Consider the following 18952-nt stretch of genomic DNA (forward strand, 5'->3'; position numbering starts at 1 on the left):
CAAAGTTAATTTTCATTTAAGTGTGCATAGTGTGAATGGCGTCTTTGCATAGTGCCAATGAGTGGCTGAAGCGAGCACTGGTCCAAAATGTGCATTCTACTATGCTGCAAGCTCGCATACTGTGAATGTGAACTTGCAAGAGAAAATTGGCTTGGGGGGGGGGGATTTATGGGATTTGCAATGAAAAAAAGCCAGGAAAATGAAACTAAGGCAAACTTGTTTATAAAATGTTTGCAGCCTGGTTGGTCCATTGGAATAAAACAACACATCAAAACATTTACAGGATAAGACCAGTCAAAACAAAAACTAATTAGTCAGCAAGCTTTTTGGTCTCAGGCTGGCTGTTAAAGACAAAAATAGCAAAACGGGTGTGCGTGTGTGTACACGTGTTGGCATAGCAGATAAGCAGTAGTGTGCGCAAAGATATAATTTCAGGAATGTATACAATATACCTTCGGAATTATTTATTTATTACATTTATATACCGCCCCACTGCCGAAGCTCTCTGGGTGGTTTACAACAATTAAAAATAGTGAACATTAAAAGTATTCAAAATTTAAAAAAACATAAAAACAGTATAAAAACAACAGTATCCATTCAAAAACAATTCTGGGGTCCATTAAAAACAAACTTAACATTGTTAAATGCTGTTAAAATGCCTGGGAGAAGAGAAAAATCTTGACCTGGCGCCGAAAAGATAACGTTAAAATAGAAACTATTTGAATGATTCATGATTGTATATATGGGACAGGTTTCAAGTCTATATGTGGGAGGGGGCTTGTTTTACAAGTTTGCATTGCACCCTAAAGATAACTCTGCTCTTTCTGGAAAGGGGGCTGTGTTAAAATAGGCAGAATCCCCAATCCTGCTGGAAATGTAGCAAGTCTCAAATCTATTAATAGAAGCAAATATTCCACAATCTTCAACTGCCCTGGAAAACTAGGTTCCATTTTCATTTTTGCTTCGTTTAAGCTGAACAGTCAAAAAGGACCAATGATTGATGAAGTAAAATGGATTTTAAAATTTATTGAAATCATGGCTTACAAATGGGGAAGGCATATTAAATAAGCAATAAAATGTGTGAGAATAAAAATATCTTCCTTTGTGATAGATCTCTGTTAACCCAGTATATTCCCTAATGTTGATTAAACTTTCTTTTTTTTTAATTTTACAATTCTTATTGCAGTTAACAATTTAGTGTGGAGTTGGATCTTGGTAATTATTTCGCCCTCCATGCCCCCCAAAAGTAGTTCAAGAGCAAGTCTAAAACTAGTCCTGAATACTGAAGTTCAGAAAGATAATACTGAGATTAGAAAAACAACATGCAAGAGAGCAATGAAGAGCTGATTAATAAAATCTAGAATAAATGAATCTAATCAGAGCTGTGAGGAAAAACTTGTGGGAAACATGGAAGATTCAGCACAGGAAAGATGTCTCATTAAATCATCTATCAGGCTAACCCAGTGTAGAAATTGCAAGCAACACTTAAGGAAGAGAAAAGCCTAGAAAATGTTTCTTTTCCATGAGTCAACAGAGATGGTTGGGAATAGAACATTAAAAAAAGGATCAAAAAACCATTGGTAAAGTTGTAATTATATATTTTTAGTACTCAACCCTGTTGAACATTTCTATCCCAATTAAAAATGAGCTCTAATTATTACCCGCTTCTCCATTCTGAGGCAGGGAACAACAGCAAATATAAAATACATATTGTTAAAACATCCTAAAAACATTCCAAAAGTACAGATGCTTTACATAATTTTTGTCTTTCATCCTTAATTGGGGACGGTGATGAGTATCATAAGAACATAAAGAGCCCTGCTGGATCAGACAAAGGGCCCATCTAGTACAGCACACAGTGGCCAACCAGTTGTTGACCTGGAACCCACAAGCAGGACATAGTGCAATAGCACCCTCTCACCCAGATTCCCCAGCAACTGGTTTATTCAGGATTACTATCTCTGGTACTGGATGTAGCACATAGCCATCAGGACTAATAGCCATTGATAGCCTTCTCCAGGAGTTTATCCAACCCCATTTTAAAGCAATCCAAATTGGTTGCCATCACTACTACATACTGTGCTAATGAATTCCATGGTTGAAAACTGCTGTGTAAAGTACTTTTATCTGTCTTCAATCTCCCACCAGTCCGCTTCATGGGATTACCCAAGTGCCTGTTTGCTGAAGGGGAAAACCCACTTTATATTCTCTGCCTCTATCAAATGGTTTTCTGGCAGAGCAAGGCTTGGGAATCACCACAAATCTGTTTTCCTCTCGCTAAAGTCAAGGATGGGCCTCTCTGCTCTCTTATCCAAAACAATGCATTAATGGCTATATAAGAACAAAACTCTGGCTTAGAGTTTTTCCACCATACAGTCCCATGGCTCCAGCACTTATTTTTCCTTAGTATACATTCGAGTCCAAATGGCCTCCAAAACTGCCTGGACTCAAGATGTCGTAGACCATTTTGTAACTCCAGCTCCATAACTTGTGGGGTTCCCCCCACTCCCACTTTCTACCGACTTTAGCCCAGCCTTCCTGAATCTGATGCTCTTCCCTTGTGTTGGGACTACAGTGGCCATCATCGTGAACCAGCATGGCAAATGGGAGTTGTAACCCAACACATCTGAAAGGCACCAGGTGGATGCTTTGTTACTAAGAAAACAAATGAGTTGATTCTTAAATGTTTATGCTGTGGTTCAAAGCAGCAGTAGATCTAATTGGGAAGAGGGGCAGGAAGAAAAATATATTCATTCGCAGAGCAATATGCACCAAGGAAAACATCGGGTGCAGCTCCGATATATGTATCAATGCAAAGTAGGTCAGTTGTCGAAGTCCAGTTATGAAATAAAGCTGCTAGAGTTTCCTTGTCTTAATTTTTAAAAAGTTGTGTTGTAGGCATGTGCTGTACATCATGCAAGTGTTGTTCTTCAACTGAAGAAACCTCATTACCCCTTTGTATGGATTAGGTTACCTCCAAAGCTGTGTGCTGTGCTTAATTACTTTTTTTAAACTCAGTTTCTGTGCCAACAAATGGAAGTTGCTGACATGCAACTGTGCCAAACTTCTACTTTGCAAGGATTTGTTCTTGAAGGGAATGGGGATAATATATCATGCATGGCGATATATTTGAATGAATTTGGAAACCGCAGGATGGGATTTAAAAAGTGAGCATTCATCTAAATAAATAACTTCTGATATTAGATCGATTGCTTGCATTTTTAAAGGGGGAATAGCAAGAAAGAGGTATTTTCTTACATTCTGACTGGAAATGTTCATCTTCTTGTAGTGAATGTTAAAAGTGGCTGTGAATTATTTGAATTTCAGTTCAACGCATCTGGAGGGCACCAGGTTGAGAGGCAGGGGAGAGCAGATAGGGGTAAGCAAGCTGGTGCCCTGCATTTGTTTTGGGACTACAGCTCCCATAATCCCTGACCATCATTGGCCCTGCTTCGGAAGGACGTTGTCCATCTATCTGCAGGGCACCAGCATACCTACTGCTGCAAGACGTGCATATGGAGCGAAGCGGTGATTTGATGCAAATTGATTTTGAAAAGCAGGGAGAGATTCTATGTTGCATAGTGGAGGCTGGTGGCTCTGATTTCGGTGGGGCTATGAATTCACTGGGTTTCAGTCAGAACTAGCCAAAACACTAAAGGAGCCACCCAAGGTGCTAAACGCTATCACCAAGATGGATTCAGCACCTTGGATAGTTCTTTCAGACTTCTGGATGGTTCTGACTGAAACCCAGTATGGATTCACAGCCCCACCGAAATCAGAGCCACCAGCCTTCACTGATGTTTCTGTTTTAAAAAAAGGGGGGAGACAAAGGCTTTAAACAGCACAATTTCAAGCATCTCTCCTCTCAAGGAAAGAATGGATTTCAATGGGTTTTGCTCCCGACCGAATGGGCATCGGATTGCGGCCACGAGGAACAAAATGACCGCCACCGCCGCCGCCCCCCTCTTCTCCGCACAGCAGCACAAAGGCACGGCGCGTTTCTTGCACACAAGCGCAGCGCGAGCGCATAAGGTGCAAAGAGGTAGAGGAGAAAAGACTTTCGTCCAAACCTTCACTTCCGCTCCCCATGTGAATACCTTCTATACGGGGCAGGAGCGCAGCGCGTGCGTGTGCCGGGGGTGGGTGGGTGGGGGGTAAGTTGCGGTGCCCCCCACATTTTTATGGTGTTTGCTATGACGAGGTTTAAAGTCAATATGTGGCCAGCCCTTTTGTTAGCGCTTCGTTGGCCGTCCCCCACGTGGATACCTTCGATTGAGAACCCGACGTGTTCACGCAACTCCGTGGCCTCTATGACGCTGGGGGGGGGGAGGGGGCAGCATTCTATCCTGGGAACCGAACGCCGGGCGGAAATTGCCGAAGGCGAACTCGGCACCCGGCTCGCTCCCTGGGCCCGAGCCGGAGATCGCCGACCCTCCTTCCCCCAACCAGACGGAGAAGGCCGCGCGCTTTGAAAGGAGCCACTCGCCCCCTCCCCCCCCGAAGAGAGGAGCCGAGTGCTTCCGGAGGGACGGCGGTTTGGGCGGAGCTTGAGGCCGTGAGGCGGAAGTTGCCGACGGTCTTCCGGGAAGGGCCGAAGGGGGCTGTCCGTTGCCGTCCGACCCACACACAGAGCCCGCAGTAGGAAAAGCGGCGGCGGCGGCGGCGGCAGCGCTCTGAGGCGGAGCGGCCCCGGTTGCGTGGCCCCTTCCTGCTCTCCCCCCTCTCTTCGCTCTCTCGCCTCCCCTCCGGCCCTTCCCTCCTTCCTTCCTCCCTCCCTCCCTCTCTCTCTCCCCCTCCCCGCCCCACCTACCCTCCGGCCCCTCTCGGCCGACCCCAACAGGCCAGGCCGCGGGAGGCGTCGGCCGGCGCCCCCTCTCCTCTCCCTCCCTCCCCGCCCCCCTCCCCAAGCCCCGGGGCGCGGTAGCCAGGTGGGAGAGGCCGGGGCCGGAAGGGCGAGAGGCCAGCCAGCCAGCCAGCCAGCGAAGCCACCCATCCGCCCGCCCGCCAGGATGATCAAGCTTTTCTCGCTGAAGCAGCAGAAGAAGGAGGAGGAATCGGCCGGCGGCACCAAAGGCTCCAGCAAGAAAGCCTCCGCCGCGCAGCTCCGCATCCAGAAAGGTTGGGGAACGGGGTGGGGGCAGGGGTGGGGGTGAGGAGGGAAGGGATGGAACGAAAGAGCCTCCCCTCTGGCCAGAAACAGAAACTCACAGACGGAAACAAAACAAAACCAAAAAATCCCCTAGAAGCCGCCTCTGCATCAATTAATAGTATTTTGGTAACACTTCTTAGTATTGTGCTGTCAAGCATGTATATAACAAACTACAAGAGGACAGGCTCCCTGCCATGACGGGCTCAAGATCTAAAATATGTAAGGAGATCACATTTAGCATTCATCTATTGTGCTGTCAGAGTGTTCATATTTTTCTGCCTATGCGGTCTTGTGATCTTTACAGCAACCCATTAAGGTCGGCCAGTAGTAGTATCTTCAGTATTTCTCCAGCACGTGGTTAAACTATGGAATTCGCTACCACAAGATGTGGTGATCGCCACCAAATTGGATGGCTTTAAAAGAGGGTTAGACAAATTTCTGGAGGATAAGGCTGTCATTGGCTACTAGCCCTGATGGCTATAGATTGCCTCCAATATTTGAGGCAGTATGCCTCTGTATGCCAGTGGCTGGGGAACACCAGCAGGAGGGTGCCCTACTTGTGGACTTCCCATAGGTATCAGGTGTCCTCTGTGGGAACAGAATGCTAGACTAGGGAGGCCTTGAGTCTGATGCACCATGGCTCTTCTTATGTTCATATTATAGATATGGAGGATGGGAAGGCAAAAGCCTGAGAGAGAGAGAGAGGCTTGCCAAAGATTAGTTCATGGCAGAGATGAAATTTGAACCAGAAAGTTCTTTGATAATAACTCTTAGTCACTGTTCATAAGAGATGTTAGGGTTCATGCCCTGCTTGGAATACTGGCCTTCCAGCCTGGAAACTCAATCCCAAATTCTAGATGGGTTATGCTTCCTCAGACAAAAAGGTAAAAGCACTCTGCACATGTACAATGTAGTCTGCTTTTACTTGAATCCTGGAGCTAAGTATGTATTCAGATCATATATTTGTTAATATTTTTTTCATCCTGCCCACCTCCTAGGGAGCTATCCTTTACAGGAAATAGTATTAGTATTTTGTATCCTGTCTTTTGCCCAATACTGGGCCTCAATGAGAAACCAATGAGAGAAAGAGAGGATGACTGGCTCAAGGCTATGCAGCCTCCCCCTATCTGGTGCCCTCTAGATATTTTGCACTTCAACTCCCATCAGCTGCAGCTAGCATGTCCAGTTATCAGAAATGCTGTGAGTTGTAGTCCAAATGTTCTGGAGGGCACCAGGTTGGGGAAGGCTGGTTTAATTGCTGAGTGAGGATTTGAACCCCACTCTCCTTGGGCGCAATCTAAAATAAGCTCTTTCTACTCTTTTCTCTGAAAAAGTGAGAAAGAACTTCTAGTTGCAGTAGCTTTTTCGATGCAACACACCACAGTCTTTTCCTTCCTGTGGAGAGTATTATGAACCTATATTTCTAGTAACTTACCATAGACCTATGTTTAAAGAGATATAAGAAGAGTTCTGCTAGATCAGGCCAAAGGAATTTCCTTACATTCCTGCCTTGTAGCTAAGGTGCTGGTAACTCTCTGTCTTTTCCTTTTCTTAAGGTTATTGATGAAGTGGTGCCTTTTTTTCAGCAAATCACAAAGCCAGGCAGGTCACCCTGGGGGGGGGGGGGAAAGAACACTGATGGATCTGAGTGTGAGAAGAGAAGCCTAATCTCCTATTGGCTTGCTCACTGATCTCACTAAGCAGCCTTCCTCCGTATGCTGACATCTCTTCTGCTTTTCCTCCCAGATATTAATGAATTGAATTTGCCGAAAACATGTGAAATAGACTTTTCAGACCAGGATGACCTCCTCAACTTCAAGCTAGTTATCTGTCCTGATGAGGTGAGTGACAGGCAGGCGGAGGAGCTGTGAAGCGTGACATGCTGTGTGGGGACTTACCATTTTGTTCGTGATCTCAGAAAGCCCTGCTGGGTGTGTCAGTCAACTGTGTTGCTTAACAGCCTAGCTCTAGGGTGGAACTGGATCAGGGAAGGAGCTTGCACCAGTTGACAGGAGAGGATATCCCATAGTGGTGTACAATATCTTTGGATCTCTGAGCTCCACCATCACTGGATTGGTAGGTTGTGCCCAGAGCTGGCGGATTCTTCTTCTTCTGTGATTCTACTTACATAAAGAATTGCTTGCAGAACATGAATTTGTGAGAAATTCCTCCTTTCTAAAAAATAGTTTGGTCCTAGCATTTGAAATTGTGCATAGCAATGTGCTTAGTGGATGCTCCATCTCGCCCCTCTCATAGAACCCATCATGTTTCCTATTTTGAACTCTCTGCCTCTTGCTTACCCGCACCTGCTTTTACACTAAAGGCTGTAATCTGCTTGCCTGGCCTCTCTTCTTGCCACCAAGTTGCTTTGGGAACAAGTGGGCTAAAAAAAATCAGGCTACCCCCCCCCCACCCCCAATCTCAAAATGTCAGGAACCAAATGCAGGCCGAGTCAATATGCTGCTTTGACATGAATTTACTTATTTGATGAAGGAATAAACGTTCATTGTTACAACTGTTGGTTGCAACAATAACCACATAGAAAAAAAGGAATACAATAAAAATAAAATACTGATAAAAAAATATTTGGGAGGCATAAGTTTATTTCCTTGATACAGGCTACAGGTGCACATTAATCTACGTATACTTTACTATTTTTCCTGGAAGCACTGCTCTGGGTACAGCAAGTGGTACTTGAAACAGGGCTACTTTGGGTGTGGCGATAACTTCGTCCATTTTCGTCTGCTGCCCCTTATGCCTGGAACGCTCTTCCAGAACATTTGAGAACTACAAGTTCAACCACAGCTTTTAAAGCTCAACTAAAAACTTTTCTTTTTCCTAAAGCTTTTAAAACTTGATGTTGTGCAGACTTCTACTGTTACTTTCTACTGTTAGTTTTTCCCTACCCTGTGCCTGCTTACCCTACCCTGTGCCTGTTTGCATTCTCTTCCCCTCCTTATTGTTTTACTATGATTTTATTAGATTGTAAGCCTATGCGGCAGGGTCTTGCTATTTACTGTTTTACTCTGTACAGCACCATGTACATTGATGGTGCTATATAAATAAATAATAATAATAATAATAATGATAGTACTGCAGAGCTTACCTACAAAGGGGAAGTTCACTCTGCTCCATCACTCTTTGATTTTTAAATACCAAGCCAAGGTGCCCTGTGGGGAATTGCTTGTACCTTTCTGCTTCTTATTCTCTTGTTCTTTTTTTTAAAAAACTAGTTCATTCCATGTTTGATTATTGTTTTAACTTGTGTTTTTCACATTTTAAATGATATGTGAGCTGCTTTGTAGTTCTGCTACACCAAAAAGGGATACAAATATCTTTATAAAATATCTCACACATGTCATTGTTTTGGCATGAGGGAAGAACAGGGTGTGTGTAGGGGAGCAATTAACCATACCTTTTGAAATGCCTATTCTTGATCAACTTTGGCATGCTAGCCCTACACGGGAGTTCAGCAAGCTTTACAGAACTTAACATTTTTCCTGCTCAAGTACTAATAATGAACTACAAGCGATCCTTATTTTCCTATCCCAAGCCGTTGTTCTACTCAAGCAGTGTGCAGGCTCTTCTAGTTTAGTTTATTCTATTCTGTTCTCTTCTGACCCTCAGTATGTCCTTATGCACCGCTTTCTCAGGTGGTGCCAATTAACTCTTTAAGTTTCATACATGCTCTCTGGTTCCACTTCTGTTTTATCTAGGGCTGTGGTTGATCTGAGCATGGGCATGGTAAATCTTAAGACAATGCTCTTTTATCTGCCTGTATGCCTGGCATCTGATTCTGCACAGGTAAATGTGAGTTGTGAACTAAGAGAGAGAGAGAGAGCTTCCATCTATGTAGGTGTCCTTGGACCACAGAGCATTGAATCTGGCATGTAATTTGGGCTTGTTTCAAGGATTGGCTTAATCATATGATGGTTGCAATTGCCACTTGATATCTGAATACATGAAACTGTTGGCATCTATGGCCCATTTCTCACTATGAGCTGGCTTCTCCTATCACTTTCATGTGGGGAATCATCTTTCTGAATGTGCCTCCACATCATGAGTAGAACAAAGCTCAGGGTGTCTTCGAGTGGGTGTTACATTGGTATGCAATCCAGATCCGCGTTACATGCGAAATTACAGGAGGACGTTGCCTTGTCGTATCTTGATGTCATCCAAAACTTGCCCTGTGACTGTCACTATTTATGGTTGCCTTTCACCATCTGGAACAAGCACCCAGCATAAGAGCCCAGCTGGGATGGAACAAAAGGCAATGCTGTGTGGGGATTGGGGCTGGCCAGGCTGCACATGTGAAATGTAGGAGCCTAAGGATCTTTGTTTGTCTTTTCGGACAAAGAGGGTTTCTAGCGGCTGCAGGTGCTGAGAAGTCAGAAAGTGTTGGACCTCCCAGCCTATGACGGATTACTTGAAATAATTCTGATTTCCATGCTGGGTGAACTGATTGTATATCCAGAATGTGGGCATGCAATGCAAAGTTAGGGAGATTCATGCTGAATTAACCACCTTGCTGCACTGCATTGGGGAAGGCTGCTGTATACATTCCAATCTGACGGTTCTGCTTGAGGGGATTGGGCAGAATATTACATTGTTCTAGCTTCAACGCCCCCCCCCCCCCCCCCCTGCTGAATTTTATGAGAATCTTGTTCACTTTTACATGGAGCCAAACTTGCTTAGAATGTCTTAATTCTTGCCTTACAGGGCTTCTATAAAGGAGGGAAGTTTGTTTTCAGTTTTAAGGTAAGTAATCTCTCTGTCTTTGGGCATGCCTTGGCACACAATCAAGATTACTTAATACGGAAAACTGCCTCTCAGTGTATTTCAGCCACTTGGTTGGTTGGTTAAAAGAGGAGTAAATGGCTAGATCCTGTCAGTAGCTATGCCATATGAATACGGGGAGTGCAAGGATCGAGGAAGGATGAAGAATCATAGGTTGAATTCCTCAAGTAAAATGTGATTGTGTGCTTCCCTGAATTCCTCAAGAGTTCTGTTTTTGCTGCTGGGCTTTCTGAACTTTATAGGATACAGGCAGCATCCTGTATTAGATTTTATAAGTTACTGCGTGGAGTTCCAAGTATAACTGGGAATGGGGTAAGGCAGGGGGAGTCAGAATTTGCCCTTGTTTTCCTGTCTGTTAAATAAACAGACCTTTCCTCTCTCTAAAGGCTGTTTGGTTAAGGGCAAATTACTTGTTGGAAAGGAGAGACTTTAAAAACAACAAGAGACAATGGTTGAATGTCGTGGGCATAGGGTTCCTGTTCAGGACACTGCAGCAATGGGGGATGACCTGTATGAAAGCATTCTGAATGAATTATAAACCAAGGAAATGAAGGTTCTGTGTTTGAAATGAATTCTACAGCTATATGTATTGCTTGAGGGTGTTTCGGTTTTGGTTGTTTTGCTGTGCTTGAGGTGATGCTGAGCAATGAGTGAGCTGGGGCGGGGAGATAACTGGGGTGTGAAAGCTCTTCTCAAAATCCACTGCTTTCTGAACAACTGGTAAACATTGTCTCCTTGTTTTCAAGTTTGTCTATGCAGGGAAGAATAGCACTAAATGGTTTGGAAACTAAGAAGAGATAGACTCTGGTGCTTGATGATTGTGTTAAAAATTGTTTTATTAGAGCAGAGCATTTTTGGATTTCAATAATAAAACAATTTTTAACATGATCACCAAGCACCAGAGTCTCTCTCTTCGTAGTTTCCACTCTTTGTTTTCAAACCTTTCTCTGCAGTCATGTGGCTTAGAAACCCGATTTCATTGTTTCATTTTAATTCATAGAAGTAATCGGGAACTCCGTCTGTGCCAAGGACTTTAAAAAATGTCATTTTAATTTTTTTAATATTGGATTATATTTAATATATTTTTAACTTTGTATATTTCTATTTATAGGTTTTAAATGTATATGTTTTAAACTTTGTAATGCTGCCTTGAGGCCCAGCATTGGACAAAAGGCAGGAAATAATAATAATAATAAATTAATAATAAATAAAGTATCCCAGGAAGCCCAATTCCTTGCTGTGTGATGGCTGAAACACAGAATTGCTGACAAATCCATAACTCCCCAGTGGTCTCCCATAGCCTCTATTGTTTGACCACATTCAGCATGGCTTAAATATTATTATTTATTACATTTATATACCACCTCATAGCTGAAGCTCTCTAGGCAGTTTATAGAAGTTAAAAACAGTGAACATTAAAAAGAAATATACAAAATTTAAAAACATAAAATCCAAACAAAAACAGACAATATCCATTTAAAAACAACTATTCTGGAGTCAGTTAAAAAACTCAGCATATGCTGTTAAATGCCTGGGAGAAGAGAAAAGTCTTGACCTGCTGTCAAAAAGATAACAACATTGGCGCCAGGTGAGCCTCGTCAGGGAGATCATTCCATAATTGAGGGGCCACCACTGAAAAAGCCCTCTCCCTGGTTGCCATTCTCCGCGCTTCTCTCGGGGTAGGCACCCAGAGGAGGACCTTAGATGTTGAGCGTAGTGTACGGGTAGGTTCATGTCAGGAGAGGTGTTCTGTCAGGTATTGCGGTCCCAAGCCGTGTAAGGCTTTATAGGTTAAAACCAGCACCTTGAATTGGGCTCGGAAACATACAGCAGCCATTGCAAGAGGGCCAAAGTCGGTCTTATATGCTGGGTATAGTCTTCATTGCTCAGAACTGACACCCCAACAACCTCTGCCTTAATTTAAAGAAAAGCTAACGATGAAGGGAAATGTGTAAGCGCGCAGTCTGTTGAAACCACAAAGCAGATGGTAGCTGAAAAGTTCAATTAGTTATAATATTTCTACTCAACTATTCCCAAAAATGTGCTCTATGTCTCCCTCCATGTCAAAACCAATTCTGTGAAAGCCCAGCAGCAAAGGATACAAATGTAGGAAAGTGTTGGGTGTGTAGCTTTTCACAAAACTTGCTTTGTTTTTAACTTGGAGGTTAAAGAGGAAAGAAACTCTGTTTTGTTTAGACCTCTGCTCTGCCTTTCTTTGGCAATTATTAAATATTTTAGCAAAGAAATCTTGGCTGGGGGAGCCAGAGCCATCAGTAGAAATTAGGAATTCAGCTGGAGCTTTTGTCAGTTGCAGAGGAGCAAAGCAAGCATTTGCGTTGGCTTGTGCTGCCAACCAAGGTGAAGTTCTTTTGTCCTGATTATTGTTGTGCCCTGACTAGAGGGGAGGGGAACAAAAGTATAAATATAATCCATTAAAACCAGCTTTAAGCACAGCTTTTTAGAAGCAACCCTTATAGGAGAACCCTGGAAAGTTTCCAAAGCATGTTCTTAGTTTGACGCAGGCAATCAGATTTCCCTCCTTTTGCTTGAACGTGATGCCTAAATGGTGGCAGTAATTGTATTTTTATCCCCTCCCTTCAGGTTCTTGGGGTGGCATACTTGGTTCTTTCCCTCACTATTTGAAACAGATCTGTTGCAGTCCAGGCTGGGGATGGCTGGTCTAGCCACGATTCTCAACACGTATACCGCAATAAATCTGTATAATCAAGGACGTGCTCTCAGCTATCCTCACTCAAGATTTTCAAGTTCCTCCTTTCTTTAGGCCTTGAGACATTTTACCATTCACTTCATGCAAAAGTCGTGGATCCCTTTGTCCAGTGGACATGTTTGGCCTTGTTCTGTTGTGTTCACTTGCAGCCCTGCTAGTGTCTCTGCGCACACGAATTCAGAGCTCACAATCTCAGCAATTCACTCTTAGCAACTCATTTATTAATTATTTTCAAATGGTAGCTCAGTCGTCTTCCCCGTGAGATTCACAAAGAGAATAAAACAATTCAAATGTAAATATAAAAATATACAATTTGAAGGGCATTCTGAAGTTGGAGAAGCTAAGTTCTGTGTGCACTTGGGGCACACATATTACTGTGTCCATAAAGCTGCCAGGGAATCCGCCCCCGCCCCCAAGTTATGGTGCACAGTGACCCAAGGAGTGATTTGATTATATCCAAGTAATTGAGGCAAACTACATAAGGCTAAGAGATGGCAAAATCTAAGATGCCATTTAGGACATCTGTGTGGATTAGGAGAGGAGTTGGTCTAGGTATGGAAGGTCCTTTTTTCTTTTCTGATTGTTCATCTTACTGAGATTTTGATGTCAAGTCAGCCCCTGCGCCAAGATAGGTGCGGGGGTAGGGTGAGTGGGGTCCAGTTGATCTGGTTTGCAGGCCTCTTAAAGACAAAATTGTAAACTGTTTTTTTAATTATTTGTTTGGGGGAAAAGTGGGTGGTAGAGAAAATTTAGCGGAACTCACAGCCCACCCCTGACTACAGGCCTGTGTGGAGTTGGGAGTTGTTGAGTGTCCTATAACGAACATGAAGGCTGACAGCTGTGTCTTTTTGTCTGGGATTTCTTTTGCAGGTGGGGCAAGGCTACCCACATGACCCGCCCAAGGTCAAGTGTGAGACCATGGTGTATCACCCCAACATAGACCTAGAAGGCAATGTCTGCCTAAATATCCTCAGGTAAACAGCATGCTCTGCTGTACTACTAGGTCATCTATGTTCTCTCTTTATCCCCATGTGTTGACCTTCTTGCAGCATTTGGTGGGCTTTTTAGATGTAAAGTGATCACATTTCAGTTCCCTAATCTCTGAACGCTTCTCTTCCAAGCTAGCTTTGCAGCCTGATACCACTGTGTATCCCATCTGATTGCCCCAATTTATTTTTCAATTGGATATAAATAGAGATGTGAAGGCCCAAGTGTGTGTGTGTGGGGGGGGGGGGGGAATTGGAAAAAAATGGGGACTCTAATTTTTTTTCAAAGGAAAAATTGGTAATCTTAGCGAACAATGAAAAAACAACTATGAAATATTTTCTGTTTTGAGAAAGACAAGGTTTTACCCAAGATATTTAGTATGAAGATTGTCTTACACAAAAATCTAGAGAGTGGTAATTTTATATATACAGTACTTAAATCCAAGATACATTTTTGCTCCTAGAGAGCAATTTTACATGTATGTGTTTGAGGCAGCAATCTTATGCATGCTTACCTGAGAGTAAGCTCTACTAAACGAATATGTCTTACTTCTGATTTAACATGGATAGGATTGCTCTGTAAATTTTATAAATATGTTGAATAGAACAATTTTATAGGCTTTCTATGTTATAAATGATAAATTTCATGTTTTTAAAGGTTTGATAAGTATGTATGGCATACTTCCCCCCAAATTTCACCCCCACCCACCCCATTGGGGACCCGACCCCCCGATGGCTTCAACACTTAAATAATAATAAATAATAAACACTTTCAGAAATTTTGCGTCTTTAGGTATGAAACATCCCAGCACTTTGGAGATTGTTTTAGATGATGAATTACATACATTTTCTGGGTTTGCCTTCATAAAGTCTAATGGTTGCTTTGGGGGCTTAATCTGGTGGGGGGAGTTTTATATGATTAATAGCAGATGGAAGAAGAAATGAAGCCCAAGAGGAGCAAATGTTTGGAACTAGTTGGTCAGAAATGAGGTCTGTCCTTTGGGCATTGTCAGTAGGGTATGAGAATTTGATTTGAATGTGTTTGGGGTTCCACCTTTCACTGTGGTTACCTCCTTTTTAAGGTGGGGCCGTGACTCAGTGGTAGAGTATCTGCCTTGCACGCAGAAGGTCCCAGGTTCGATCCCAGCATCCCTAGTTAAGGCAGAAAAAACTCCTGCCTGAAACCCTGGGAAGCCGCTGCCAGTCAGTGTCGACAATACTGGGCTAGGTGGACCAATGGTTTGCCTCTGTATAAGGCCGCTTCCTATGTTCCTTTGGGGTTTTAAACATACTGTCCTGGCCCTTTTCAAAATGTCTTCTTCAACCTGTATTACAGTGTGGCTGTAACTTCACACTGAACCTAAACTTTTCATTTCCTTGTGTTATTTCTGATTTGGAGCTGCTTTCCTATCCCTGCACTCACTCTTTGTTTTCTATCTCTTAGAGAGGACTGGAAGCCTGTACTAACAATAAACTCTATAATTTATGGCCTGCAGTATCTTTTCTTGGTGAGTATATGTGGAGATGAAAGTGGGAAGGAAGGGGGGAGTGTGGGGTGTGCAGAGCCTTCCAGAAACTCGCCTTTCCACCCATCTACATTCAGCCTGAGCAGAAAGTGTGGGTGTAGGAATTGGGTGGGGTGGCGGGAGGGGGGGGGGAGAAATAGCACAGAAGGTAGAATGCAGCACACCGCTGAAGATTCTGTGGGTGTTCAGTGTGAGACTGCGTGTGCGTGAAGTGAAGGCAGCTTTATATAGTTGTATTTGGGTAGAATGTGTGTACTGTGTTGTCTGTCAGCCTGCAAGAATAGCTTGAGATGGAGAATTGCCCTCGCATAGTAGGGCCCATCACAGTATTGGCAAAGCCAAAGCGTTGCAAGGCCTTTGCAGAGTGTGATTGATGTGACAGCCTCTGAACCTAGGTGGATTGATTGAAATCAAATTTCTAACTTTCTAATACTCTTTGGGTTGGATCCATATTTACGCTGGATCAACTACACTGATAGAAGTGGACTTCCCCACCCTTCCAGTTCTTGAAAATATTACACGTAGTCAGAAGACCCTGCTGAATGGGGCAATCTCTGGGGTGGGGGGCAGGGACAGGGGAATCCCCAAAAATTGGCTAGAGGGACATGGCTCTCATGGAAGGTAGATACTGAATCCAGCTTTTTCTGAACGAGCTGCATATTAACTCGTTGCTATAAATGTTGAAACATCTGTTAGTAATAAAATGAAGTCTTTATATGTTACCCAGGACCATAATCTTACAATCTCTGGTCATGTAGCACCTATGCCTTTTGCACTGCAGAATCTTAGTGTAATCCTCCACGTGTTTACTCTGAAGTAAGTCCCACTGTGTTCGATGGGATTTACTCTCAGGTAAGTGTGCATAGGTTTGCGTTCTGTACCTATTTACAGGATAACCTGTGAAATTAAGGATTTCTGCTTGGAATTTTCTAACTGTGCAAAAATACATACCAAATACCCAGAATTTTCTCCATGCAGTGGATGATTGCTTCTGAACGAAACAGTTTCTTAATGACATGGAAAGTCCATGCCCATACTCTTTGGGAGACAGTCTAAATATTCCCAGTTTTTACAATAACTGCACTCCTTCAGCCATTGTGCAAATAATATAGTGCTCCAAATACACACATTTCTGCCCTTGATTCATTCTTGTACATAGAAAATTTAGCTTTATCTGACATGCTTTAACTCAGTGACCAGGTTTGTACGACCAAAGAGCCCACTGTGATTGGTGCCGTTTTTGCATGGCTCCCGTGGGTGCCTGCCTTGCCGTGGCTTTCGTGTTGTGCTTAGCCAGGTGGCAGGGGTTGTTTGGAATTAGCCCTAAAACAAGCCGTGGGCTGTTAGAGAGTTATCTAACTCTCAAACAACCCTGCCGCCTCGGTTTGCATAAACCAGCAAACTGGGTATGATAAAAATGGCAGCTGCTGGCACCAGGTACAATGAAACGGTCTGGGTTAATCTGCTGGCCGATAAACCTTCTTGCCCCTCAAAGCCTGAGAGGCAAGGGATGCAAACCCCCAGGGTCCCTAGGAAGGCGATGCCTTGAGGAGAGGAGATGGCCCACTGCAACTTGTGCTTCGCGTGTTTGCCTTTGGGTTCTGTGCTCAGCACAGTTTGCAGCCCTATGGGCTCTAGGACCCAGGTCACAGTCCCATCCTGCTGTCTCCTTCCTCTTTGCCTATTCTCATCTTTTCAAAGTATTTCCCTACCGTCCCATCCTGCTGTCCCATTTCACTGGGTTGAGGGAGGAACCTTGTATTAACGGCGGGGCAGCAAAATCCTGCACTTCCACATGATGACCGGAGAGATGGGGAATATATAGAATATTGGTCATGCCGTTCCGTACACAGGACTGTCATTGTATATTGGATGGAAATGCGCTTTTGGCGGTGGGGGAAACATTGGAATAAGGATGGGCAAGTTGTGTCCCTCCAGATGTTTGGGTCTACAGCTCTCATCAGCCTAGCCTATGTAGCCAAAGGAAGGGGTGATGGAAACTATAGGGCAAAACATATGGAACGCTACCGGCTGCCCACCCCAAGCAGATCTGGCAATAGAAGAGAAGTGGGGTGTTGATATTTGATCTTGCATCTGATTGGGCTGTAGTCCACGAAAGCTTGTGCTTTAACCTATCACAAGACTCTTTGGCATTTATTCGTGCTCTTTTCCCTCCCTAGGAGCCAAACCCTGAAGACCCCCTGAACAAAGAGGCTGCTGAAGTCCTCCAGAACAACAGACGCCTGTTTGAGCAGAACGTCCAGCGCTCTATGCGGGGCGGCTACATTGGCTCCACCTACTTTGAGCGCTGCCTCAAATAGAACTGACCGGCTCCGGGCACAGACCTGCCCTCCCCTTGCCCCATCATCTCCCTTCCAGCTCTCCTATGGGACTCTGCCAACACCGCTGCCTTCAGCCATCAAGGGGGCACAGGAGTCAGGAATTGGCAGGGGGCCCCTTCCATCCTCTTCCCCTCCCCTTCCTCACCCCACCCGCTCGCCTTCATCCCGCCCTCTGCCAGCCTGGGGCCTCAGCAGCTGCTGCCTCACCAGATCCTCATACCTCCCTCGCCACTCTCCCTATGTGCTGCTGTGGGGTGAGGGGTGAGGTTACTGCTGCTTCTCTACCCCACCCACGGTGTTGGGGTAGCCACCTGCCCTATGGGGCTGGGTGTGTGGGACCCCATGCTGGTGCCCGTCTGCCTTTCTGGGGGCTGTGGTTTTTGCTGCTAAGAACAGAAGGCTCCCTCTGTGCTCTGGCACGGCCTGCCTGCGGCACAGTGCAACTGTACTGCGTGACCTGCAGGCCACTTGCCTACCCTTTCCTCCTCCCCTGCTGGGCACCAAGGCTTCTGAGCGTAACTATTTATTACACGGGGGAGGCTCTCGAGGGCTGGGTGATTCTGGAAGGCTGGAGAGGGGGTGTTCAGCCACCTCCGACCTGCCCCAGGCACTGTGGCTCTGGGGAGGCTGGGTTCAGGCCTGGAATATTCCTTTTAGAATCAACTCACTTGTGTGTCTGGTTTTTAAGGAAAAATAAAAAAAACAACAACCAAACCAACTGATGCTAATAATAGTTGTAATAAAAATGTAAGCGGGGCAGTGCTGTTTCCATGGCGTCCACCAGGGCCTGCCCAGCATCGAACTCTCTCTGCCTCTCCAGTGACTCCTGCAAGCCCCTGGCCAAAATAAAGCCACTGTACTTCTAGTTTGTCGGGTTATTAAAGGGGAATGTTAGCGCACTCAATTTGCCCCTTGCCTCTCTCTTGTTTTCTGCTTTCTTCTGCCCTGGTTCTGGGGACTGGGGGTGGGAGAGCAGGAGAAAGAGAAGTCTAATATCAATAGGGACCTCTTGCATGGCGCGGTCATCTTCAGCCTCAATGTGCCATCCCCAGAGGCCGGGAGATCTGCTTGTTTCTTACATTGCCGGAAACGAGATGATCCACGGGGAGGAAGGACGAGTTGGAGGTATGTACCGAAGAGAGGCTATAGAAGTGAAATCATTTGCGAAAACCTTAATCCACCTCCAAGCTTTTTATTCGGAAGACAGTTCAATTCTACATTGGAACAGCTCCAAAACGTCAAAAAGGCAATGGTTCCATTTCCTCTCCGGTCACTGAAGTGAGGATTTAAAAGATGCAGAAAGCTGTTGTATGTTTCACAGTTTAGCAGCTTTTTTTGTATTTGTATGCATCTAGCATTTGAACAACACAATCTTGTGCATATTTACTGAGAAGTAAGTTCTTCTACGCGCGATGGGGCTTACT

General features: G+C 44.5%; 1 protein-coding gene across 1 annotated transcript; it reads left to right on the forward strand.

The window, feature by feature from the left end:
* The first annotated feature begins 4897 nt into the window (after nucleotides 1-4897).
* On the forward strand, nucleotides 4898-18432 carry UBE2M (ubiquitin conjugating enzyme E2 M). Its single transcript, XM_063138019.1, has 6 exons — nucleotides 4898-5118; nucleotides 6896-6990; nucleotides 9869-9907; nucleotides 13545-13648; nucleotides 15105-15168; nucleotides 17367-18432. The coding sequence occupies exons 1-6, from the start codon at nucleotides 5010-5012 to the stop codon at nucleotides 17505-17507; spliced, it is 552 nt and encodes a 183-aa protein (XP_062994089.1). The 5' UTR covers nucleotides 4898-5009; the 3' UTR covers nucleotides 17508-18432.
* Nucleotides 18433-18952: the final 520 nt, after the last annotated feature.

This window comes from Elgaria multicarinata, chromosome 11 (genome assembly GCF_023053635.1).
Source record: "Elgaria multicarinata webbii isolate HBS135686 ecotype San Diego chromosome 11, rElgMul1.1.pri, whole genome shotgun sequence".
Lineage (NCBI taxonomy): Eukaryota > Metazoa > Chordata > Lepidosauria > Squamata > Anguidae > Elgaria > Elgaria multicarinata.

What these genes read in the sequence shown, in the direction of transcription:
- UBE2M (XM_063138019.1), top strand. Translation starts at nt 5,010, where the DNA reads ATGATCAAGCTTTTCTCGCTGAAGCAGCAGAAGAAGGAGGAGGAATCG. An exon ending in TAGTTATCTGTCCTGATGAG is followed by an intron (nt 6,991 to 9,868) that starts GTGAGTGACAGG and finishes CTTGCCTTACAG; the next exon opens with GGCTTCTATAAAGGAGGGAA. An exon ending in AGTTTGTTTTCAGTTTTAAG is followed by an intron (nt 9,908 to 13,544) that starts GTAAGTAATCTC and finishes TTTCTTTTGCAG; the next exon opens with GTGGGGCAAGGCTACCCACA.